Genomic DNA, 27,527 nt, shown 5'->3' on the forward strand with positions numbered 1-27,527 from the left:
TGTTACAAAGAGTAAGAGCCCTACAAAAGACCACCAAGGATATTTACCAAACTGGAGTGGTTTTGTGCAATGTTGCAGTGCATAGCTGGACCTGTAAAAGTCTAGTGGACCTGACTGGAATCTGCAATGTATTTGGAAAAGAAAACAGGTGCATAGAGCTTCTCTACAACTTTTAAAGAGAGATATCTTCAGGACACAACTAAGTATATACTGAAAAGCAAAGGGGGAAACAGTGCGTGGCACACAGGCAAGATTAAAGATAAAATTAAGGCCTTTTTTAGCAGAAGAAAAAAAAAACTCTGGTTATGATCTTTATTAGATGCAAAAGGCATTTACTGTGATAATTGTTACTGAGCGGCACTGCTTATTGTCCAAACACTGTTCCTTTTCTTTAGTTAGTTTGAACCTGTAAAAGCATAGCAAATGTCAGCATTTGCTGAAAATTCTGACCAACTGTGTAATCACCTCATGTTAACCCATGCAACACTTTCTAACTGCTTTATTTGGAAAAATAGGAGGAGATAGCTATGCTATACCACATTTATCCTTAGTATTAATGGTAAATGCATGAACTGGCTGCACATACACTAATATGGTGATGAACATATCGGAGGCTTAGTAGGGTTAATCATTTCGCCCAGGGATACTGAGCATGTGAACTGGGGAAGCCAGTGATCGAAACCACTTTATCCACTTTTTGCCTCCAGTTTCAGTAAACAAAAGCATAAATTGTGCTGCACATATAGACACTCAGTACACTACAGTTACTCATGCTATTTAAATGCCAATGTATATGTACACAGATAATTTGAACAGTTTTCACTGCGTAATACAACCAGCAGGCAGATGCACATAACAAAAAAGAAAATGAAAAAAAAAACAAAAAACAAAAAAAAACGAAGCACTGCTGTGTCCAAAAATCTTCCCACTTCTTCCTGTTTTTCATCCAAATACATCATCACAGAAAAGAGCTCCAGGGAAGCAATGCTGCACATAACATTTTTTTTTTTGTCTCCTTGCTCTAACTCATCACGTAGACCGTGACTGCACTATGAAATCTTTCCTTGCATGTCAAAGTAGATTTTTTTCTTCTCTCTGTACGAGTACAGGTGCAGCTCAGAGATTTGTGACTGGGGTTGGCTGTGTGTATGGATATGTGTGCATCATGTTGCCTGTGCAATAGCCTACATATGCATGTGCATTATGACCTCATGCAGCAGTGTAACATTCAAACAGTGTTACTGAGTCCCACTCCAGTGGGCTAACACATACAGGAATCTCCATTGCGTGTAAATTGACTATTAAGACAAAACTGATATATGACGGCCTGCACTGTTCCGACTGCAAGAAACATATGTAAATTAAATGCCATTAAAATTTGTCAACAAAAGATATGATTCAAGGTAAAAGCAACAGAGTTCCTGAAGCTAAAGCCATAATGGATATATGGCAAAAAAAAGAAAAAAAAAAAAAGAAAGATTGTATGAATCCATAAAATAGTAGTGCAGGCTTATTGATATTCCAGACTGATCATAAAAGAACAAGATGATCTGATATGGATTGTAGATTGTGTATTTTATGTTTTAGATATTAGCTGATCTTAGGAGCAAGAAAAAAAGCAAAAACGATAACATAATTTAATCCAGTGAGACTGTAAGAGGAATAAAAGTTAAGTTTTTATTAAAAACATAAATGTAAAAAACAACTAAAAAATATCCATCACTTTTAATTATTCAATTTGTACCAACTTTTACTTCAGCTTTTACCTTCTTGCAGCTAGCATGTGGCTCCATCGGTGTTTGGTCATCGTATTACCTATAAAAATGTGTAGCAATTTTTTATTCATCGTAAGTTTCCTAACAAAGCCCTAAACCCTGAGCTGTTGTCAGTGATCATCTGATCGGTTGTGGTTTGTGTTACATTTACCAATTACAGTAATTGTAATAATTATCAATACATGGTCAAAGTCAAACATGCAAATAATTACAAGCAATAATGGTAAATGCTGGTTTCAACTTGCAACATTTCCTCGCAGCAGGAGGAGAAATGAAGGAAATAATCATGCAGTTTAGTTTCAGAAGTTGCGTTAATGTCGACATATTTGGAAGAAATCAGCACAGCACCTGTTTTTGAGAAGAACATTTTGGAAAATGAGGATGTATAACAGCACAAAATGACTTCGCACTCTGAAACTGTGCACATTTCTTGAAATTTTCCACATGCTGTCATAATTAATGCTTTATGGGGTAGGCTGAAGAATTGGGTCTGTGATTTCCTTAAGAGTCAAAATCTTTATTAGAACCTGATTATGTGTTCGCAGCACCACCGTTTATCTAGACTTCACCTCTGACCCCTCACTTTCTCATTTGTTCCAGCTGTAAACAGGAGAATCACGACAGTCTGGTTGGGAAAGCTTAGAATATGAAGCTTCCACAACTGACTTATTTGGTCAAATAATATCACAAAAGAAGCAAACTGATCATCTATATTATAAGTTTGTCATAGTAAATGTGAGAGTTGGTTACTTGGAAACAAACATGGCATAAATAGCAAGAGCAGAAACTTCTTGCAAGAAAAAGGCTCCATAAAATAATTTTTTGAAGATTCTGGCACTCCACTTTGTGAGGGCAGACTGACAAAGTCAGAGTGAAATGGAAAAATAAATTCAAAAATGGGGGGGAAAAAAAAGGCACAGCGGTGGAGGCTATTCTGCTGCTGTCTGAGTTTGATGGCCATAAAAGTAAAATGTAACAGCAGTTTGCTTCATGTCCCAACAGAATACATGATGTCTTAAGTCTAAGAGCTGTAGAACAGTAATGACACTGAGGACGGGATTCATGCAACCTCTTAACACACTTTTTAACACTGTTTCCTTTTCCCCAGTTTTAGCCCCCCTTTTTTTTAATGAGTCTTTCAATCTCACAGCAAAAGCCCACTCTGTAATTAGTGGTTAGCTTTGACATCCTCTCCTTTCTCCACTAATGCCATGTGGGATTTGAAAGGACGCCAAGAGAATTCTGATGGATAGATTGGAGAGGTGGAGAATCAGAGAGAATTCCTCTCTCTGGAGATGACGTTGTCCTCCTACGTTGCAGGACTGGCAGACTGATCTCAACCAAAAGACTTTGTCTGCTACTTGAAAAAGCAGAAAATCAAAGGATTTGCTTTTGCAAATCATCTTTTGTTTAAACACAAATACTCACCCACGGTCGAGATATGCCGGTTTATAATGACACTCACTAGACTGATGCACAAAGGGACTCAAACATATTTTTTGCTGAATTGGTGCACAAGAGCAGTCTTACCTCCATACATGCACCTGCATTTTAAGTACTACTTTCGCATTTGCGATGCAAACTCTGCACAAATTCTGCTGCGTCATCAAGTTCCTTTTCCTGCCATCACGTCGCTCACATCGGGAAATCTGCAGCAACTAATCCACCCTAATTCTTGTCTGTCTGGGTACTTGAGCTGAGGTTGTGTCATTGCTGTTGCTCTGTGGCAAAATGTAATGTGTAATATGGAATAATCCTTCACATTTACCAAAGCAGCGAGGAAGCGGATTGTGATGAGAATCATTGTCAGTGATACTTAATCTCCTCTGCAGGTGACTGAGTCACTGTTCATTGAGTGTCCCTATTTTTTTCCTGAAAGGAAAGGGGGTTGAATGTATTCACAAGTCAAGAACAGTTGAGGCAATAGGGACTTAATGCACAATATGCTGCAATTGCTCTATTTGAATATTTCCATCAAGCCAAGCATTCACACACTGATGTTAATTCATATTTACTGGAAATCTACATATTTCTGTGAACAGATAGCTTTCTGTTTTCTTTTTAAGGTACATATTACATTACTTTCACTAACACCTTCTCAAAGCTGCACTTTTATGCTGTTTTTTTTTTTATATTACATTCAACATGTGTCATCGATTGGTTTTATGGGTTTTGTGCTGTGGATCGAACTAAACAACATATTTAAAAGGTGTCACACACTTATTTACACAATGATCATTTCTTTTAATGTTTTCTTTAGTTTTAGCAGCAAAAACAGTTCATTAGGACGATTTTTAAATGTTTGTTTGTTTTTTGATTTTCTTTTTGGAGGTCAAATTTTTCCCAAAATTGTCTTTATATAACTACAGCTGAAATGAATGAAAATTTCATCTTGATAAATAATTTTTTTATGTCTGTCTCTGCTTGCCTGAGTACACATGTGCATGACGGAGACAGGGCCTTACCTTGGCCGGAGTCTCTCTGGCAGTTTCTGAGTCTGACCAGCGATGTTTAAGTTGGGAGGAGCTGGGCACACATTCACAGAACGTCTGCATGAGACAAACAGACATGGCCACCAGTGTTGGCGTTTGTTCAAGTCACATGTGCAATCAAGCATGCAAGCACATGCGCACAAACACAGGCATGCATACACATGTACACACAGAGGGTCGAGAGGTTTTGCATTTATAAGACTTCAAAATGAAAGCGCAGCTTGCATTTTGTGAGGAAAACTCTCAGCTCAAACATAGAATCATTGTTAAGAGAAAAAAATGCGGGTGAAACTGATAAAAACTACAAACGCCTACACACAAATACGCACGCTGACATAGATCTGAACAGGCATCTACATCATGTATCACTGAATTCAATAGTTTATGACAGGCTAAACACGTCTCCCCTGAAATGGCTTTGCCAAACCTCGCTCCACAATTTCCTGCTGTACAAAATGAAGACGAATGAAAGAGTACTTTTAACTGTGGCTGAGTATAAGCCATGTGTGTGTGTGTGAAAGCAAGCGTTCACTCATGCAAGTGAATGTGGGTGTTTGTATGCAATATCTGAACATTACGTGCTTTGGTATATGAGCCGATCTGTGCATTTGTCTAGGAGTAGTTCTGGCTGCAGCACAGATAAAAGCAGAGTAATTATGAAAGCAGCAGCTTTCTAAATGCGCCAGGAGAGCACGTCGTTCCGTGACCTTAAACACTGCTGCTCCCACGGTGGAATTGCTCAATTAGCCTGGGACAATAACACCAACACCGACGCACACATCAACACACACACACACACACACACACACACACACACACACACACACACACACACACACACACAATTGCCTACTTAAGAGTGGATGAGTAAACATTTGCAATTAATGTATCAGAATGTGTTCTCTGTTTGAGCTTGCTGTGATAAAGTTGTGTCTATGTGAACATTCATATGTGATTGAGATTGAATATGTTCCTTACAAAAGACATATGACATTGTGTATTTTCCCATCAGCAGCAGTCTAAAGAGACTCCATTTTTTATGCATTAACAGTAAACCATTGGATGGCTGAATGCAGCAAAAGGTCAGATCCATTGTCTATTGCAGATCGTTGACAAGCATCATCATGGTAAACCATGAAGCCACAATAATGCTCATTGCATTGGCCCATTGCATGAGTGTGTTATGACATCAACACAGGCATAACAGTCTTGACACATGGTAGACTCGCTGCTGGCTTCATCCTACACAGTTGTGCTTTTGCATCTCAACTCTATAACCAGGGAATATACAACAATAAGTTGTACAGCACACTTACAACAGCATGATCACATGTTTTTAACAAAAAAGGCTTTAATTCCAGGTGATATGAGGTTTTTTAATACTGTGTTACATTCTTATCCGATCTGCTCACACAGTTTTGCTTTGCACAGCTTGCAATCGATTGGGTGGTACCTGATTGGCTAATTGGCTAACTGGACACCAATGCTATCAGCATGCCATCTGTTGTGGCATCATGTTTATCACACACATCCACTGGCAGTGTTGAGAATAATGAGTATAAACTTAGCATGGCCGTGGCTCTTTCACTGCAGCTAGAAGATCGAAATAAGTTTTGTGATGAAAACAAACATTTTGAAAGAGGGTTCTATCAGCCAACAATGCATTTAGTACAAGCTGAGTAAAGTGGGAGAAATTACTACAAATTAATGCATAACAATATGTTAATTAGCTACATGCTAGGCTAATTGTGTTGCTTATGCTAACCAGCTGCTGACTGATTTAAGTTATTGTTTTACTAAATATAAATTGAAAGAAAGGGTTTGTGTTTTAAAAATGTCCACTTAAGTGTCACTTCAGGGCACTGACAAAATTACTTGACATTGTTGTTTGACTGCTGTGCTGCTAGCAGGTTATACTGAATTCCATCTGAATATTTTCTTATTGTAAAACATCTGCCTACAGGGGGCTAATGAGATCAGCATCAGCAAAGCCAAACACCAAGTGTGTGAGGTTTAACACAAATTATGATGATTATTAAACTCCCAACTGTAAACTAAATAAAGAAAAAAAAATAAATTAAAAACATTAATGTTTCTGCATGTAGATGTGATGTGTTTACAACCAAGTCAACTCAAAAAACTCATTTTGCATAGAAATTAGAGGCAGGGTACACCCTGGACAGCTCGCCAGTCCATCGCAGGGCCACACCGAAACAAACAACCACTCACACTCACTACTATGAGCAATTTAGAGTAACCGATCAACATAACACGCACGTCTTTGGATGAGAACCCACGCATACACGGGGCGAACACGCAAACTTCCCACAGAAAGGCCACAGTCCAAGCCTCGACCCAGCCGAGGATCGAACCACCGACTGAGTGGGGAATCGAATAGAAAAAATAGAAAATTAGGATTTTTTGCTTCTCAGCTTTAAAATGGATTTTTTTTTCAAATAAATAAAAATAATCCATTATAATTTTTTTTTTTTTTTTTTTTTTTTTTTTTTTTTTTTTTTTTTATCATTTTCATTATTTTTATGGATTTTTTTACATGTCTTCTTGGGCATTATAGCAGGAGAATGATGATCTGGCTACTGTCTTGTTTTGTCCTCATTGAAAAAAAAAAGAAAAATGACGAGTAAAAAAAGTTTTGTACATGTCGCAAAAAAGAGTCGGCCCTGATAATTTCTCTGTTTTTTCTAGCTTATAGAAGAATGAAGTTACTTGGGAAATTAGCACCTTTTGTTACTTATGTGTATTGATTACGAATCAAAAATCTGTTTGAATCGCATCGTCACCCCAAAGATCAGAATCGATTTGAATCGTGAGATGTTGTTAGATTCACATCCCTAGTAGACATACAGGCAGTCCAGGAAACTGTCAGTACGTGCCAGGTAATGTATATACAGCTAAAACTTTAATTGTTATGATAGCTGACCATAACTTCACCGTCTCATGCTTAGCATTCTCTTCTCGTGCGCGAGACAGCAAGGCAGAGGGAAGGGGCGAAAAAATAAGGAAGCAGAAGAGAAAAAAAGTTAAGTGATGGTAGCGTTAGGTGGCTGGGGAGTTATGAGAGGTGTGCTGAATTCTAATGAGCAGCCTAAGGGTCAGTGATAGAAATCTATGTCTGTTCTGCCTAAAACATTGCAGCTGTCTGTGCTCGCCATACACAGGAGCTACAGATTCCCTGCAAAATAAACAGACTCCACACTGACACTTCTAAACAAACTAACTAATCAGCTATACACAGGAATATAAATGTCAGGTTTTGATACATTTTATAGCTAAAAATGCATGTATGTTGTGCTATAGCCTGACATATGTGTGCATGTGCATCAACACATACAGAAAGTATGTTGTTGGAAGAAGGAAAAGAGAAAGGCAGCACACATGCACTTACAGGTGAACTCACACACATGGAACAAAAGGTTGTGTGCAGCAGCTTCAACCCATTCAGATTCATGATGCTCTCCCTTCCTTTTACACCCAGCAGCATGTATCAGAGCTTTAGTTTGCTTATCCCCGTGTCTGCTAATGCTCACATTGGGTTTTTTTTTTTTTTTGCTGCTTTTGCACAGAAACATGCACACAGGCACCGCAATAAAACACCAATATCTGTGGGGTTTCTTGCTGGCAGTTGTCCCAGTGTGGGCTCGACTGCTTCGTAGTGTTTGTCTAGTCTTAATCTGACTCCACAAGCTCCACCAACAGAGAGGATTTAAACCTAATAGAATAGTTGGGCTTTTTATTTCTTGGACCTTACACACAGAATTCTATCTGATAAGGCACATCTGGAAAAGAAAAAAAAAAAACAGAGGGAGACTTATCCTAGGTGTGCATGCAGGTGCACGTGCAAACTTTTAGGCAAGATTCCCTGCATTTGCTCTTAATATTTGAATTGTTAGAAAAGGCAGTGTTTTGCCGATATGAGCTCACATTGCAGAACATATTTACGTCAATCTGTCTAACAGGGAATTTAGCAAGGTGTGTTTAAAACTTCTGTTCACTAAGCCGCTGATGGAGTGGAAGAGGCTTTGCATATATTCACTTGGAGGCTTACTAATCATTTAACAGGACTTGCAGAATGTTAAATGAGAGGACTTAAACTGACAGGGATGAAAAAAGGAAAGGGTAGAGGAGAGAAAATAGGGAATAAGATGCACAGAGTTTTTGTGTCACTGTTAAAGGGGCTTAACTTATTTGTCTGTACTTAATATAGAAGAGGACGCAAACTTATCTGCAGGCACAGCAAAACTCGCTAAAAGCCACAATAAATTTAACAGTAGGTAAATGCATTAATGAATGTATAGGGCTGTAACAGTCTTAAAACAACAACAAAAAGGTGTTTTTTATAAGTCCGGCATTGCGTTAGCTAAATAATACTACTCAGTATATATTTCCTTCAAATTTAAGCACAAGACATGCTTTACTTTTACAGATGATGAATAGTTTGTTGTACATTTTCTTTATACATGTGGTATAACCATTTTATTTGACCTTACAAAGGAATCTTCCCACTCTAGGATATTTCCAGTTCCAGTAACCGACGGTGCCAAAAAGTGAGATTAGTAGAAAAAGAAAAAGAACTTTGTAATGAAAAGTTGCAGGTGGTCATAAATGTGGCGTAAAAAAATGTATAGTGGCACATTAAAAGGATTTTTTTGTGCTCATAAGTTCATGCATGGTAATGAATGAAGTTTTTAATTCTAGCTTTGAGGTTTTTAAATAAAAATACAGTGATCTATAAGCTATTATTTGGGGCTTGAATTTAAGTTTGGCTTTTTTTTTAATCAGTGTATTTTGGAGCAAAATCTTGCTGCTCAAAGGACGTTCAAAGAAGTTCATGAAGCAGCTTCTGTTATTGCCATTTAAGTGCATTTGGTACAAGTCTAGTTTCTGTTGTTCACAATACACACATCTTTATTGCCTTGTTTGAATCTTTTTGAAATATGAAACATAGAAATATGAAGGCAAAACAAAGACAGATTGCGATCTGATATAAATACAAGCTTAATTCTTATTGCAACAACGCTGAGCAGTATAGTTAGACAAAACAGTATTACTTTTCACACCTCCCAGATGAAATAAAATAGGATCGAAAAGAATAAAAAAAAAAGACCAATTAGGGTTGCAGAAAGAGTTGTTTATGTTGCTTGTGTTTATATTCTTTTTAGCAGTCAGCTGTGATTTAGATATGGATATTTTAGGGACTGCCATTGCGGATGTGATGACCAGCATATCAGCTCTTAGTGACCCTAAAAGGACAATTCCCTGCTTGGCTGATTATAGTACTGGATGTATGTTGGGATTATCTGGCCACTAGCGCACAAATAATGATTACCCAAGCCACCAGCAGGAACACTGACTTGGTTGCAGTGAAAAGGTACAATGTGAGATATGATGGCACATCCACACTGTTCTGTTTTTCTTGCCTCTAGTCCAAATACAATATATAGAGATTTAGGATTTTTTTAGCCCACATAGATGGACAAATAGGAAATCCATCCACAAACTGAGTTTTTTTTTTATATATTTATTCAATTTCCACTAGTTTAAGATATTTTCCTTTATTTTATTTTATTTTTTTTTTTGCTACTTGCTTGGATTTCTCTGAAGAACAGTAGCACAGATTTTAGGGGGAAAAAATGATACCTTCAGCACTGTTGTCTGGCTAAACTACACAAAATGCCAGCTACAATACTTCACTTCAGATTGACAAATACTGTAAATGTGACTAATCTTTGAGATTCCAGCTTCAATGTTCAGTGCAGATATACATTTATAAAATTAGATACCATCTACAGGATTACCACTTTAAATGACACAAAAAAATCAGAACTGCTCTGTATTCTAACAAAGTTGAAATATGAACGGCCTCACTTCCCAACTACAACCTGTTGAACTTGAATGTTTTATGTCCTCTACAACAGGTTTATTCTTTGTTTGTGTATTAAAAACTAAACATATGATGTTACACAAGGAAGTTACACTCTGATGTACACACTCTTACAAAGACGTGTGCAAACATGCATGTCCACACTCCACTGTATAGATAAAACACATAAATGCTTCCGCTACCTACAGAGAGAAGTTAGTGTTTTTGTTTAAACCCTCCCAGAGAGGTGAAGATGAAAATGCTTGTGATGCTCAGGTGAACAAGTAAAACACGCAACTACTGTCAGGTTTACTTACAGCTTAAAAAGAAAAGGAAAACAACATTTCTGGAAGGTTTAATCAGCATCATTGTTACCTGAAATCTGAACTTTCAGAATATTTAGAACCGTTTGTTTCCTCCTTTTCCGCTGAACGATAAACAAACACGACAACAGAGATGATCCCTGCAACAGAAAAGCTAATCACCTAATCACTTCCAGCCGGTGTCATGATTCACAGGACAAAAGGAAGGGGGAGGGTGACAGGAGGAGGCGGCCATGCTGTGACATGGAGCGGTGATATCTGTGCAAAACTATAGATCAACTTAGAAAAAAATGTGGCAAAGTGAGGGTGTTGATGCCTCTCTCCAAGGAAAATGTGAGTGTTAAAACAACCTGATCCCCCACGGGTGTGACGCCCATGAGTCTAGCTGTCACATGACTTGAAACTGATTACTGGACAAGAAAGATGACAGAAATTGTGGATGAAGGAGTGGAATTGTGAAACCATGGATGATGTATTTTGAAACTTGGATGAGGCGCTGTGCAACGTGAAAATAAATCACATCCCTTTGTGATTTGCTAATTGTGACCATATAATTAGCGATTTTGATTTCAAAGTGATTATTTATTTAGTCCCAGACATGTGTATTGCTCTGAAATGCATTAAGTTGAATGATTTTTCAACAGATATTGTAGCAAACTAAGACACAGAAGTGTTTTGGCTGCACAGTTCTGTGTTTATGTGAGGAACTATATAAATAACATGTGAGGTATGACACCGCATTTATCTTATACCACACTATGGCATGAAATAAGCTTTAAAAGAACAAAGAGAGACTATTCTTACTTGGTTTACTCAACATAAATTATCTACATGTCAGTCTGACTGTGCTTTGAGCGAAGGCGTGTTCCTTCCCATATCAATCAAAATCTGCCCATCCATGAAACACAATCAGCTACATCAGCTAAAAATGCTTGCATGCAAACACGGAGAGAAATGCTCTTCACCTTCAAAACAAGACAGCATGCAGTGAAAGAATAAAGAGGAGAGGGCTGCAGGAGACCAGGGGGTTTGAGTTCAATCCTAAGAGACAAATCACCCGCTCAACCCTCTGCTGCTTGTCCTTGAAGCTTTCACAGGGACTCAGTCTGTCACCCACTGTCCCTGACATGCACACACACACACACACACACACACACACACACACACACACACACACACACACACACACACACACACACACACACACACACAAACACACACTAGAATGCAAAAACATTTTCATTGCAACTTCTATTGTAAAGAAAACAATCACTTTAACGTTTGGATTATCTCTCTGGAAGCATCATGTGAAACCAGTTTTCGAGGAAAACGTTTTAATTCAAAACCCAGCAAAGCAAGATCTCCAATTATTTCACCACATACAGGATTAAATTTACCCAAATTTGTGTTTAATTCAATTTATTTTTATTTCTGTTTCTCTGTTTTACCACCCCCCAGACACCTGAAAACACTTTTATCTCTGTTTCCTTCAAGTTAAAAAAAAATATTCTTCTAATTATTGCACTCGTTCATTGAGTTCTCTTCTCGAATGCCTTCTTGAATGTGATATCAGGCTATACAAATAAACTTGACTTGTCTTGACTTGAAATGAAACTTTTATACACAAGATGCAAGTTATGTATGTAAGATTTCCGTATGACGGCATAAAATGTCAGAAACATTAGACTCAGGAGCATCAGTGCACACATGCTGGACAGTCATCCGGCAGTTGTATACTCTAATGGGAATTAAAAATGCAAAAACGGTTCTTTGGTTAAAAGTAAAAATATTCTTATTTCACTTTGAGGTCTCTTGAGAACTGAATGACTATAAACAATCTGTTTTAAAGAAACACTCCCATCCTTCCATGCAATAGCAAAAACGTAGTTATGACGCTAAACCATGTTTTATGTATGTCAGTAGTAATCAGAAAGACTCTCAGGAAGGCCTTCCAGTTGTCACATCTCAGCTTCACAGCCTTACATGTCATTATGTCCCTTTTCCAGGCCCGCTTTAATTTTGCTTTTTGAAATTGCAGGCCACTCACAGCCGTGATTGCAATTGCGAGCTCAGTTAAGTGCACCAGCACAATCATGCAACACAAAATTCATACATACCTCCACAGACAAACACATACCACACAAGAAGACATACCATTAAAAAGCCAGCCAGATCTGCACCCTATAACTTTGCTATGTTTATAGCAATCTGATGAGAAGTCAGACTTCTTCTAACAAGCAGAAATATTGAGCTTCTTCTCCTTAATGTATATCTTTGCATCCAGCTCTGTGTTCAAACCATACAGATACTCATAAATAATGCATGTTATGGATACTACTTTTTTTGCTTAATGGTGCAGTTACCTTACACTATGAATTACGGCTGTATCCAAGTACACCTTCAGTTGCTCTCTTATGTATTCATGCATGTGTACAGTATGAGTCTCTATATGTCTGTCTTTATCCATCAATGTCATTGCGTGTCTGCAACAAAGCTTGCATGCAGGTGATACAGATTTTGGTGCAGATGATGTCACAACAAACACTGTGTCTGTTCCTGCACTCACACGCTGTAGAAAGATGTGGATATGTGTGTATGTGGGAGTTTGAGCAGGGATGTGCAAAGCTTCATTTATGTGAAAAATTGCATGCATCTCTATCAGTGTGTGTTTTTATGTGTGAATGTGTGTGCATGTGAGTCAAGGATGCCTTGGCTGAGTGCTATTGGGTGACAAGTGCTGCATGTTTCTCTCTCTCCCTGAAGGGAAGTTGTGTTGTAGCAGATATTGGTCTTCTAGGGTCACGGGTTTAAACGAAGTGAACTTTCCAATCATGAGCTCAAGTTTTTTTTTTTTCCTCTTATACACAAAACAGTTGCTATAACCTATCAAGGGCAATATTTCACCTCTCTGTGCTTTCTGCACTGAAGATAAGAAAAGCAAAGATAAATGAGTTAATGACTTTGCGCTCACTGCGTAGGGGTAAGAGCATCGCGTCTAGATTCTGTTCATTAACGTCAATTTAAAAGTGTTTTTCTTCTTCCATTGTTCATCAATCATAATCCTTCATTTTAAAGTGAATGTGAGAATACTGCCTCTGAGTTAGTTGTAGTAAAGATGCAACATATCGAGACTGCACCACAACTGGTATTACTCATGAAAACAAAATCAATTTTCTCAATAGAGCCTGCACTATAATGGAAGCACTCAGAATTTCTGTGCTCAACATGCTTTCTGACACTACAAGCAGTAAGAGTACCATACTGTCCAACTGGAATATGTATGCATCATAAAGGGGTCTCATGATGGATTGTGTGGGGGTTTGATTGCTGCATTTATAAGGGGTATTATCGGTCACAGGAAAATGTTAATGCTCTTGTTTAAATGGTTGATAATGTCAGATTCAGTCCCAAAGAACAGTTAAGTAATTTAATTGCTCTAATAACCGCATGATTGTAACTGTGAATGGCCTTAAAATAAGTTAAAGTATTTCTTCTGTAGCAAACGAAGACAAGAGACAAGAAATGAGACAAAACTCCTCCAAATTGAGAGTCTTTTTTGGAAAATGCATGCTGACAATTACATGTAGACATCAAAAGATGGTCAGGACTGAAACTGGATATGGTGTTCCCATAAATTTTCCAAGATTGAGTTGGAGGTTCCAACTCAATCTCCCATCCTGAGCAAGCACACTGGCGACAGTGGGAAGGAAAAAACTCCCTTTTAACAGGAAGGAAACCTCCGGCTCAAGGACAGGCACCTATCTACCTCTGCTGTGTGGGGGGAAGAGGACAGAAAGGCAACAGACACCAGGAACTGCTATTCCCAGTCATGTATTAGCAACACTCTTTTGTCTGCACTTTAAATATTTTCTTCACACATAATGAAAATAATATTTAATTTAATATTAATGTACCTAAATATGATGGGTTTGGTAAACTTTGAAATATGTGTATGTATATATCCATGTATATGGGAACTTTCAGTCATGGCACTGGAGTGAGTGTACATGTTTTTAATTTTTTTTCCACCTTTTACTGGTCTTTACGCCACTATTCTTTTACCACTTCCCCGGTGTATACCAAAACAGCGTGCCATGCTCACTGGACCAAATCCTTATGATGCCAAGACACCCAAAACTGCACAAACTTGATCCGTATTAGAATCCTGTCATGTTCCAAATCCTAATTTGGAATAGGCCACTCAAGACAGCACAAGATCACATGAGCCATAACGCTCACCACATACAGGAAATACATTTATACAGAAAATTATGGGCAGCCCCACAGATTATGCTTGGGTACACGGTTACTGAGTAAGCATAGATTAGAAACGGGCAAAATATCTGCAGCCCATCTGGAACAAGCAAGTAAGGCCAACATGTACAAACTTAGATGGGCTTCCACTTGATAAATGGATTGGAAATGAGTGCATGATCATGCAAAATTGCTAAACAAAATTGTGTTAAAGATTTGAATGTGGACACATACAACAACCCTACTTGGCACCCTTCATTATACACATTGGCAAATAATTTAGGGCCAGTAGGGATCCTGTTTACAGTCCAATGCAGGTCACATTTTTCATTTTATTTACTATCTGCTCAGTGCTCTGGTATGTTTGCAGGGGAAAATATTTTTTTAGTTTGACATATATAATATATTTAAAAAGATGGTGAATAAAGTGGGAGGAAGATGTTAGTTCATTAAATTCTGTTTCTCGTTTCTTTGACAATAATCACACACATTTTAAACTTGATTACACACCTGTAAGGAATATTACCCTGCGATGTTTCTCAGAAGGTTGTAATGCTATAATGTAGAGAAAAAAACACTCACAGTCAAACACTTAACATCTACCAAAGTACTCAAAAGTGGTAGCTTTGCTACAATGAGAGCCATTAGTTGGTCTGTCAAAGTTAATACATCCTGCCAGAACGCAGTTATTTGAATTGACTGCAATCATTTTAGAAAGTGTTTTACAACATTGGGTCTGTATTTTCCCAGATGGATTAATCTAACAGATATGTCATATTTCATCACTAGCTGCACATTGTTTTTCACTGTTACCCTCCTGTCTTCTGCAGCGTCATAATGAAATAACTTTGTCATCAAGTGTGTGAGATCTGATATTCAGTTTTTTAAGCTTGTGCTTTGACTCCAAAAGTTCACAAAAGTTCAAATCACTGCACTGTATCCTCATAAACAAGAGGAAAACTTCAAGCTGGGGTAGGTAAAGCTGGGAAGCAAGCAAAATTTGAAAGTGGCACTCTGTCTTGGCTCCTCCCTCTCCAATCAATTTTCTGTTTGAGACACGCCCGGCTGTCCGTCCCACACTCCACCCCCCCACCCAACCTGAATTTCACATCGCAGCAGAATTCTCTTTCCACCAACAATTTTTGCTTTCTCAACTATATAGCAGGAGAAGGCAAATAAACCGAGCCGGGTCGGGGAAACCCTGTCACGATTTGTGGAGGAGGTGTGGGCGGGAGGCAGAAATGCAGAATCAAGATGTTTATGAAACTAAATGGTTGTGATGGCAAGATCGAAATGGTGTTCCAGTCCGTACTGAAACTACTGTGGAACGCACGGTGCGAAACAACTTTCCATGATCTGAATCGACAAGTGGATGTCACGTAACTGTTCCATATCGCGTTCCATTACATCACCAATCGTTTTCAAATGCCACGGTTGTTCCAAGCCGTGTTAGTCTGAACCATAGGTGAGAACTAAGTGAAACACAAAACTCTGCAATCTTTTCAACCTTGTGTCCAAAATGGAACAACTAAATAAATTAAAGAAAGTGAAAATGTTTACTTATTCACATATATCCTACATTTTTATAAAACTAAAATACTGATATTCAAATTTCTTTTCTGATCAGCAGCAGAGTCACTTCATGTGCATGAAACATTTAAAATCTCTCCTAAACAGCTGTTTATTTGCAAAGTCTTCTCACAGCGTTCTTTGAGAACTGTATTAGAATGGAATGAAGTACAAAGCGTCCCAGGTCAGCTGTCTGGGATTAGAGCTCCTTGAAGGGAAATAGGTTAAATGGATTGCATGTAACAGTTGTAATACCACAACGATGTTGAGACACCTGCGGACCAAACATCCTGATGTCTTCATCAGACTTAGGAAACTCAGTCCAGTGCTGATTTGAGCCAGCATTCTGTTTATGGTCCAGTAATTATATCCAGCATCAGAAACTTGATTTAAACCCTTATTAATTAATTTTATTTGTAACACATTTGAGATTACTCTTTAATTAAGCCTACTACTTAGAATGAATGAATTGCCACAAAAAGGCACATTTTTTTATATCAACATTCACACATAAGGATGAATTTTAATATTAGCTATAACATGCAAACGTTCTTAGCAGTATTCCTCCTCCTCACTTCGCTTTTGTTGTTTCCTGACAGGGAGACTAAAGGAATTGGATGAGGCACTGGTCAACCTGACCTTATTTGGACCCACAACCCTTTTTAATTGTGGACGTTGATGATTTCAGGAATTTTGAATAAAAAACAAAAAAAAAAAAAAAAACTTCATAAACAATTACATTCTCTCATTCAGAAATACACTGAAATTATGCTGAAGTCCATATTTCCATACGTACATGCCTAGAAACTAACAAAAGAAGTTACAACAGACCAAACACATCATGATGCAGCAAAATGTTCAATTTTATTGAGTTCAGTAATTTGAAATCATATTTTCTACCAATAGGTTTCACTGTGGTAAGGTGTTCCGAATGTTCCAACAGCTCAATTCTTTTATTGGAACAATCGTTCCAAACAATTCGGTCTTGTGATCGTTCCATTTCTGCTTTCACTACTAAATGGAAATCCAGAAGGCTAAACTCAGACAGACTAAGGATAAACCAACACACACAAACACAATCAAAAACATGAAGCTAAGGCGTGGAGCTTGAAACTAACAAAATGAACCAGCACAGTAAAACCCCAGGTCAGTGGTATAAATACACAGGACACAATGAGACACAGGAGACACAGATGGACTAAATGAACACAGGTGAACTAATGAACATAGATCGAGGCGGAACAGAAAACAAGACACACGGGAACTAAACAGGGAAAACTACAAAATAAAACAGGAAACCAGAAGTAAAGACACATGAGACATCACATTATGACAAATCCTTCCTGCCTTTTCTCAGACATGTTTGCCTTTTGAGTTTCTTCTTCACTGCTTTCTATTTTCATCCTAACATGCTATTTATATGCAGGGTGTGGCTATTGGGTATGTGCTGCAGGAGGGGGAGGAGGGGAGCCAGGAGAAGAAGCTTATGAAATATAAGAAATAAACAACTCCATTTCAGTCCAAATGTTTGGATTGATTTTTACAGGTTCACAGTGAACTGAGGGGTCTAACATTATTTCTTATTGTTCGTGATTACAAAATGTACAGACTACTATCCGGACGAGGAACCACTTCACCCAGAGTAAAAAAAAAAAAGTCTCTAAGCAAGATTACCAACTATGGCTTTAAATGTGAAGGAGTGGACATGTCAGATTTACAGGACAAACACGGCATTGGGAACTGCTAAAACAACTAATCTAAAGATGATTACAATAGAATAAGCAGAAAACTAAAAGTAACTCATTAACACGACTCACAAGGTGACAACACCATCTGTGCTGCTGTGACTGGTTACCATTAGCATTTCCAGACCTTGACACAAATCCTTATTAGACTCATGACTGATATAGAATGAATCTCACAGGCTCTCCTTTCCTTTTTATCTTGATGTAAATAAGCTGACATTAAACCGATAAGCTGACTTCCAGATCTGAAGAAAATCAGCAGACAAAATTATGCAAGTATCTAATTTGGGATTATTCCAAATCTGGCATCATGTTAGAGATGATTTTCCTTGATGGTGAATTTGATTAGGCGTTCCAAAAATCTTCCCTTTGTTCTTTTTAAACACGTGTGAGCTTCATATTTCCTAAACATAAGCTGTAAAACATTCTCATATAATGCACTGACTTTCTGACACTGAAACACTGTGCTGAAAGCGATAAACACAGTACATGGACGTTACTTAGGGACATTCTTCTACTTTTACAGCTGTTATCCAAATGAAAGACAAGCTTTTGGCAGGTCAACTTGGTGATGCACACATATAAAATAGATATTTCATTCTTTCTGAAAGCTAAGACAGCAAAGGAAGCTGCAAATAAAAGAGCAAAAGCATCTTGCTTTCTGAGAGTTTATTAAATCTCCTAGTGTAACTGTCTTTTTATTTCTCTGGGAAGAAATAAGGCTCTGTCAAATAAAAGATGTCCAAATAACATTTAGAAGAAAAAGGAGTACATCAGTGCACAAAGTGACTACACAAATACACCAAAGGAGTGTGGTTAGCTTGTGTTAAACATCAGTTATGCTCAGAGAGTAACCGATGAGCTATCTATTACATTTACTGAAGTAAAACTACCAAATAAAGTCAAACTCACCTCATGTCTGGCAGCTGGTTTGTACCAAATAGTTATTGTTTCACACTTGTGAGAGTAAAATGAAGCTGTGGATCAGGACAACAGCCCTGCAAGCGAGCTAAACTTAATCCTGAGTGTGTTTTAATGAATAACACAATAACAGATTCAAAAGTAAAACACAGTTACTAAGGATGACAATAAATATTTTCTCAGACTTGTCATGATATACAACTACGATTCTTTCATTTTTAATCATTTAATCAACCCATCCTCCTGGAACACATGGATACGGTAAGTAATGATGGCGAACATAAACATATGTGCAGCCCACTCTCAAAACGTGGGAACTTCAAAATGAAGACGCATAAGAACTTAATTAATGCCGCTCTCTGCTGACAATTCCACTGGAGTTACGAGATTAAACCACTTCATTAGTGTCTGGGGAGACAACAGACGAGATGAGAAAGGCAGAGCTTGGGGCGAGAGGAATGGGGAGACATGGAAGGAGTAAGTGCCTCCTTTGTTAGTGTTTGAAAGAGCCACTTTCAAAGCAGTAATTATGACACAGAAAGAATGTAATTATTTTCCCAGAATGCCAGAGGCCTTCAAGTGCCACCTAATAGTGATGGGTGACAATCTAATGGACCTCAGATATAAGCAGTGCATGAAGCTTAATTGGTGTTTAAACTTGTGGCTTGTCTGAATGCAGCTCAGTTCTTTCCTAAACGTGTCAGCTGCGACTGCACCTTGCGATCCTGCCTTACACGACGAGACAAATTTGATTAGAGAAAAGCAGCGTCACAGCATATGATTGTGCTATCTGACAGCTTGCAGTAATAAGCCTGAGGTGTTTAAAGTATTTTAAAAACGATTAAGCTGTTCTTATGTTTCACACTTCTCCAAAGATCCCCAAAATAAGTTGTTCCAAATTGGCAAATGAATGGACTGGAGGTTGCTGCAAGTGATTTGAAGATGTTTCGGTGCAGGGGTCATCAACTGCCCAGGTTATGCTCATTGCTCTTATAGTTATGGGTAGTCTAGCCAACCATTACTTTTGCAGCAATGGGGATGTTACCTGATGCTGTACCTCGCTCTATTTCTCTAATATAGTAATGTATAACAAATGTATATAAGACAATAGATGGCCATTATAAGACTCTTTGCATCAATAATCTCTACAGTAATTAGAATTGATTTGAAAGGTTTTGCTTTAAACAGCACAAAAGGACTTTATCACATGTGAAATATAAGAAATGGCTGACTATAATGGATAAACCACTTTGCACCTTGTTGAAGGTTTTCCCAGTGCGCTAGTGTGAACACAGCTTATGGGAAAGGAAGCATTCTCCATGTAGCTCCGGAGGGAGGACTGCAGTGATGAGTTAAAATGTCTGGACTACTAATGGAAGGACTGGTCCCGAGAACAAACCATAAAAAGTTTTTTTTTCTTTTTTTCCCCTCTCTCTTTTCCTTCCTTGAGTGTGTGTTGGCTCACATTTGCAAACCCTCTTCACACAGTCATTTCCCCGGCTTGATACTCTGCTAAACAGTCGATTCAAGAAGCTTAGCAGTCTGATTGAAATCATAAATCTATTTTATCCATTTTCAGATTTTCATTTTGTAAGACCAGTTATTGGGAGGGAAAGGATGAGGGGGGGGGGGGCATTGAAAGCTCAATTTGCTTAGTATGCCATGGCATTTAAAGAAAGCTCCTGCGACAAAGTGGTGCAGCTGGTAGCATCAGCTTCTCAAAGAAGAAGCTTAGCATCTGCAGATTGTGTGACTGTGACTGATGTGACAAGCAGACTGAACTTTATTCTAATAAACAGTGTATTGAGGAGGAGGGCATTTGCACCCCCCTCAAATCTCTGATCACTGTTTGACCCATGCCCTGGCTCAGAGGCAACTTCTAATTGTGACACGGCACATATGGCAAATAATTATTCTGAATAATCTGTTACCATGGCGATGAGTGATCCTGGTCGCCATCGATGCTCCCTGTTCATGTCCGGCTCAGTTTTGTTGGAGGCAGTTTCGCCTCTTTGCCCTCTTAAAGTGCTGAGGATTACAGATGTACATTATCACTTTAATCTTCCCTTCTACTCCATCCATCAGCCTCACAGCTCCTGCTAAGAGACACCCGCAGCCACTCAGCAGATCTCCATATGGCCACAGACAAATGTATATTTCCCTGCTCATGTACTTTATGAAAGTAGTCCAGTATAAACATAAGATTTTATTCAGTCAACAGTCATGTCCTGTCTCGGTAATCCACTCCAATCCTCATCTACATCAGCTCCCTCTGGTGTTTATAAGTGTATGCTTGAGTCGCTGTTAAGCACATACTTAATCTTTTAAGTCATCTTTTACAAAACCGATAAACAAGCCTTTCACTCTCGAGGTGTATAAAATGGCAAACAAAACATAGTGGTGAGGCATCCCTCCAGTTATGTTCTCAGCTGCATGAGCATGAAATATGAAATTGCACAAACGGAGCCGCAACAGCAAAATAGCACATTTTGAGTCATAAAAGATGTTAAAATTGCATTTAACTAAAATCTGTAATGAGGTTTTAAGAATGTAGTAGGTAAAGATTGCAAGTAGTATTTATTTCCTTTGGAAAAAGTTCAGCATTTTGCCTAATCAAGTGAAAATTTGACACAAAACAAGATAGTTACAGTGCAAAAGAATGTGGAGCAGTTGTCCAGTTAGTTCACCGATAGCTTCTGGGAAGATTCAAAGCCACCACTTCTCACTACAATCCCTGACCTAACTCCCTACTACAGGCTGACAGCCGCTGTCGCGCACAACAAACACATCTTAGCCATCTCAAATATAAAATACGGTTTCATCATATTTTACTGGCTGCTGACTGACAGTGTGTGACCTCAGGGTGAGTAGCGTCAGCCAATTTCAACAGGGGTCAACACACCAAAACCCATCCAAAACCCGTCATTGTCCCTGCATCCTCCCTCTCCTGCATCTTCTCCCCTTGACCACACTGTCCCATGGTGCTAAAGACTTTCTCTCTTCATCTTACCCACATTTGCAATAAATCAATGTGAGCTGAGGGGCTGTAGAAATAGTGTGAGTCTGATTGATTTCTTATGTTAGCACATTATAGAAGCCTGTGAGGAAGCTGCCAGATTCAATTCCCTGAGTGAGGGAGGCTGCTGAGGAGAGAAAATAAGTTTAACATGTGGTGGGGATTAAAGAAAGATGCTGCATGAACCAAAACAAAGCTGATAAACAGTTTAAAAATCTGTTAGTGATTATGTGACAATTGTTTTTTTCTATCTGTGCGTCTGTTGCAAAGTCCTCTTATTTTTTTCTTCTTTTGTGTCTTGCCTCCATTACAGTCCGACTCAGTCGTGCATGCGTAATCTATAAGCCATTGCACCTGTAAGGAAGATTTAACTAAAGGTGGCAGACATAGACATAAGACATGGTTCTGCACTGACAGGCCTCATTAATGATTAAACTGAAAATACACATATTAATCTCAAAGCATAGCAAGAAAAGTCAGTTTATGAGTCCTACAGCAATGTAAAGATAGACATGGAAAGTATCAGTTTGATATGTTTCATAAGAAAAAATCTATACTTTAACATTTGTTATTATTTGTCATATCTATCCATTATATTTCCCAGTTGAATGAAAATTTATCTTCTAACTCTGAACAGTGTTTTTAATGTAGTATAGCAAATGTTAGCAAGCTAACATGCTAAGTAAGATAATCATCACTGTGAATATTATCATATATCATATCATTTTTATGCTGACGACTGCCAAATGTACACGCTAATCTCCAAAAGCCATTGCTGCCTCCTGCCTCCCTTACTATATTGTCTTGGTGACGCCAAGGCGTGGTTAGCTCAAAATTATTTGATTTTAAATGAGGGAAAGACTGAGATCTTGCTGTCTTGACTTGGGTCCACTTCAAAATTTTGTGCGTCACTAGCCTTGGCATCACAATGGACGGTTATTTTAAGCTTGATAAACAGGTCAGTGCCATTTCAAAATCAAGTTTTTTTCACCATCGTCTTTTGTTAAAAATGAAACCTTTTATCTTTTCATGTTCTGCACGCTTTTATTTCTTCTCGACTGGACTACTGCAATGGTCTCTATGTAGGTATCAGCCAACACGCTCTTTCACGTCTGAAGTTTATCCAGAATTCTGCCGCACGACTTTTAACTGGCACCAGAAAACATGATCACATCACGCCGATTTTAGCTTCTTTCCACTGGCTGCCTGTACATTTTAGAATTGATTTTAAGATCCTATTGTTTGTATTTAAAGCTTTAAATGGACTGGCCCCTCAATACATTACCGAATTGCTGCAAATTTACACCCCAGTACGCACTTTGAGGTCTCAGTGCCAATCCCAGCTTGTGGTGCCTAAGATGAGACTTAAGATTAAAGAGGACAGGGCTTTCTCTGTAGTTGGTCCTAGGCTCTGGAATGCTCTGCCCCTCCATGTCCAAGCTGCCCCCACAGTGGAGTGCTTAAAGTCTCATCTAAAGGCCCACTCTTATTTTTTGGCTTCTAACACTGTGTGAGTTGTGTGGTCCTCTGTGTCTTTTATTTGTTTTATTTTTCCTTTTAGTTATTTTTTTGGGGTATTTATTTATTTTTAATTGTTTTACCCGTTCTTCTCATTTTAACAAGATTATTATTTCATTTTATTTTATTTCGTGATATTCGACTGTGCAGCACTTTGGTGACATTCTGTTTTTAAGTGGATTGGATTGGATTGCTAATTAATCGTAATGTGTAATCATTAATGTTGGTTTAGCATACTAATGTGCTTGTTTGAAATAGCAAAAGTATTTTAACTAGATGTTTTTTAGTTAAACTAAAGTTACCTAACATGTCACACGATTGCTTCACTTTTGTCCAGATCGCATCACCTCATATGTACTTGCACAGGACAATATCAATATCTGCTATTTTCTATCATGCATGATCAAGATACAGAATTAAAAAGGCTCAAGAATGTTTACTAAGGAGAGCAGTTCATGCCATTCATCAGCCAACTACATTAAATCATGTTGTTAACAGATGACATGAATAAATTATTTCCCTATTTATATTAAATATTTTGCAATCATTTTGTGATTCCTAGCAATTGTGCTGATGTTAATTCAACATTCAGTACATCCTTAAATACTGTGACTGCAGCAAATCGCGTTGTAAAAAGCTCACCAGCTGCAGTAACACCCCTAGCAGGGACATGCTGCAAAAGCTGCTCATTAAACATGACAAAAAAAAAAGCCCAAAGTCTTCAAAAAGCTTTCAAACTCGCCAGGTCCCAGTATTGTCAACCATGAACAAACATGAACATCCCACCATGCAACCCACATTACCCAAAAGATTCTGCACCCAGATACCACAAGGCAGCAGTTCATGTGCCGATGCCTTAAAGAGCTGATGGTTTAAAAAGCAATCTGACTTGTGATATTTAACATTTCCCACATTACTTCTCACCTTGCCTTCCTTTAACTTTCGCAAATTATTTCTAGAATTTCTACAGCTTCCTTATATTTTCTGTCACTTAAAACACATTTCCAAAGTGTATCATGTATCCTGACATGTTTCAGTCTCCTTTTTTGTGCACATTTTAATGTCCACCTTCACATTTCTACAGACGCTTAAATATTTTACTCAGTGTTCATAGCAACACCTGGAACCTTAAATAGAGGATTACTATAGTAACCTTTAAAGTCTTTTTTTTTTTTTTTTTTTTTAAACATGTACAAAGTAATCAGTACTGTCAAAACAACAAAAAGAAAAATAAAACCTCAATGTTACAAAGTGAGATTTGTGTGCCCAATGATAGCAAGTTGTTTAAATATGTTTTGGTATTTATTATAAAATGCTTTTCTAATCCTATTGTGCACTCTGAGCCCTACCAGCACCAGGTTCAATGATCAGTCCTGAGTGAAGCAATCTGGTTGACACCAAAAGGTCTCAGAGACATCAGCAGGTGATATTCCTTCCAAACTGACTTTGCTAATGATGATGGCTGAGAAGCGGTGCACATATTTTGCTATCCCTTGCTGTAATGGCGTCCATCTTTAAAATGGTTGATGCAATTTCATTCATTCATTCATTCATTCATTTTCCAAACCGCTTATTCCAATTCAGGGTCATGGGGAAGCTGGAGCCTATCCCAGCTGGCTTTGGGCAACAGGCAGGGTACACCCTGGACAGCTTGCCAGTCCATCGCAGGGCCACACAGAGAGACGAACAACCACACCCATGCTCACACTCACTCCTAGGGGCAATTTAGAGTGACCAATTAACCTATCATGCATGTCTTTGGATGGTGGGAGGAAGCCAGAGTACCCAGAGAGAACCCATGCATACACGGGGAGAACATGCAAACTCCACACAGAAAGGCCACTGACCAAACCCCCCCCAGCCAAGGATCGAACCAATGACCTTCTTGCTGTGAGGCCACAGTGCTAACCACTGCGCCACCGTGCAGCCCTTGATGCAATTTATTAAATAAATAAATAAAATAACTTGTTTTTCACTGAGCTGTGATTATAGATGTAGATGATCTTCTACTACAGACTGTATCAGGATATAAGATAAACAGAACTAGGAAGAATATCCAGTGCTTATTAAATATTATCTTTGAGGATGTGAATATAGTCAGCTTAACTGTTTCTTCTTTATTTTACCCATTTACCAAAAGGCCTTTTGACAGGATCAACTATCACGGCCAATTTTTTTTTATTGCTAAATTTTATTCACATCAACTGAGGTTTTCATCAAGTGAGTCGCTATGAGTGAGTGTTTGTTTCGCATAGAAATATGTCCGGCCCCCCTCCTTGCTGCAAAATTCCTCGACATCAGCAGAAACCACTGGTCTGCAGTACTCAACATTTCCATATCCAATCTCATTCAGACTTTGGTATTGCAGAGAGGTGCAGAATTTCATCAGAGGAAACAAGACAAACCAAAATGTAATAAATATGAGCTTGTCAACTGCAGGGACGGCAAGGGGTCAGAAATTGGCCATGAAATGAGATGTAAGTCGAAACATTGCGGAAAACCTCACGTTTTTTTTTTCTGCTAATGAGAAACCCAATCTGGATGATATACGACAAAGCCACTTCCGATAGCTTTGAGTCTGATGTTTTTTAAATGGGCCAAGAACAATGAAGTATTCCTTCCCAAAGTAAATCCAGCTTTGTGGGTTGACAAGGGTTTTCTTTTTTTTCCCCCCTCCCAGTAACAATCATTCTCCTACATTTTCAGACAGATTTAATGCTTGAATCATTTAAAGAGAAGGTTCTGGAATAACAAGATGCCATGGGAAGGAGGCCTACAATTCTCATTTATTCAAATGTGCCACTTTCCCCCAGCACATCTGAATAATGGTGCACAGTCTGCCAGATTGAATTTTTGATGATGAATAAATAATGGATGTTAGTGCATAAGTCTGTTAATATATTAGCCATGAGTTTGTCATGACTGTTTAATGGGCTAGCAGTAATAAATACATGTCTGTATCTCATGTGGACTCCCTTTCTGTCTAGTTCTGAATATATTTTATGCATTATGTCATCTTTTAAATCTTTCTTCCAAAACTAATGTCCCTTCTTATGTTTCTGTCATTGCTGTCACTCATTTCACTTTCTTTTCTTCTCATTCTGCTGATCACAATTTAAAATCAAATAATTTATTCCGTTATAGCTGGCAGAAAATACTGTTTGCTAAAATTTTATTACAATGCAAAAATGATACAGAAGAATATTTTTACAATCGGCTGTCAGTAGTACTTGGCACATAGATGTGACATTTTTATAATTTCATGCTCTCCTGTAAAAGCCAAGTTTGTACAGCTATCCAGTCACTGAGGCTGCTTTTACTGAGCTGATGGATCTTTAAGACATGAAGAAGTGATTCCTTGACTGAAACAGAACGAATCAGATAGAGAACCAATGATTACAATAGTCTCATTCGGACAGAGACGTTCTAAGAACTGCGTTCTGAGAACTAATAGCGTTCTAAGAACTGTCCTTCGCCAGAGAACCGTGTCACTTTGCATTCGGACATGAGTCGGAGACCCGATCGCTACCGATCTGACGCAACCATCTGCGACAGTGACGTGTTATTTTAGCGCCACTCAGCAACAAAACAAACCGCGAAGAGGAAAACACCACAAAGGAGCAAAAATGGAGAGCGACAAGGCCATCGTGTTCTTTGTGTGCTTTCGAACCCCCTCTGGATTTCCTCGGCTGAAAAAACGGCCAGCAGGGCTCTGACTTCGTCGTCCGTCCACTTATCAGCTGCGTTCTCCATGCTTCCGTAAACAGTGGTTTTTAAAAATGGCGGGGTCTGACGATGCGGAAATTAAGTAGCGGCGCTCAGCGCGAGGGCGTAGCTATCACCTACGTCAGCCTGCTTCGTCAGATGCGTTCCTACAGAACTAAGGAAAGACCCGGAAGTTGAGTAGGCACTGAAATGGTTATAGGAACTCAGGGGCATGGTCCCTAAGTTCCGATCTGTCCGAATGCGCCAATGAGCTGAAAAGGTTACAGGAACGTCAAATGGTTCCTACAGTGGGAAAGAGGCTAATGAT

At 38.5% G+C, this 27,527-nt stretch overlaps 1 protein-coding gene across 1 annotated transcript in view; it reads right to left on the bottom strand.

Annotated features, from left to right (window-relative positions):
- fibcd1b (fibrinogen C domain containing 1b) overlaps positions 1 to 27,527 on the bottom strand; it is a gene marked incomplete at both ends in the record, with an annotated part of 125,649 nt that overhangs the window by 84,727 nt on the left and 13,395 nt on the right. Inside the window, one exon of the mRNA XM_079256931.1 lies at positions 4,241 to 4,324. Within this exon, the coding sequence (XP_079113057.1) occupies positions 4,241 to 4,324 (84 nt within the window). The remainder of the gene's footprint in view (positions 1 to 4,240; positions 4,325 to 27,527) is intronic.

The sequence above is a fragment of the Telmatherina bonti genome (genome assembly GCF_933228915.1).
Source record: "Telmatherina bonti genome assembly, chromosome: 17".
NCBI classification, from domain to species: domain Eukaryota; kingdom Metazoa; phylum Chordata; class Actinopteri; order Atheriniformes; family Telmatherinidae; genus Telmatherina; species Telmatherina bonti.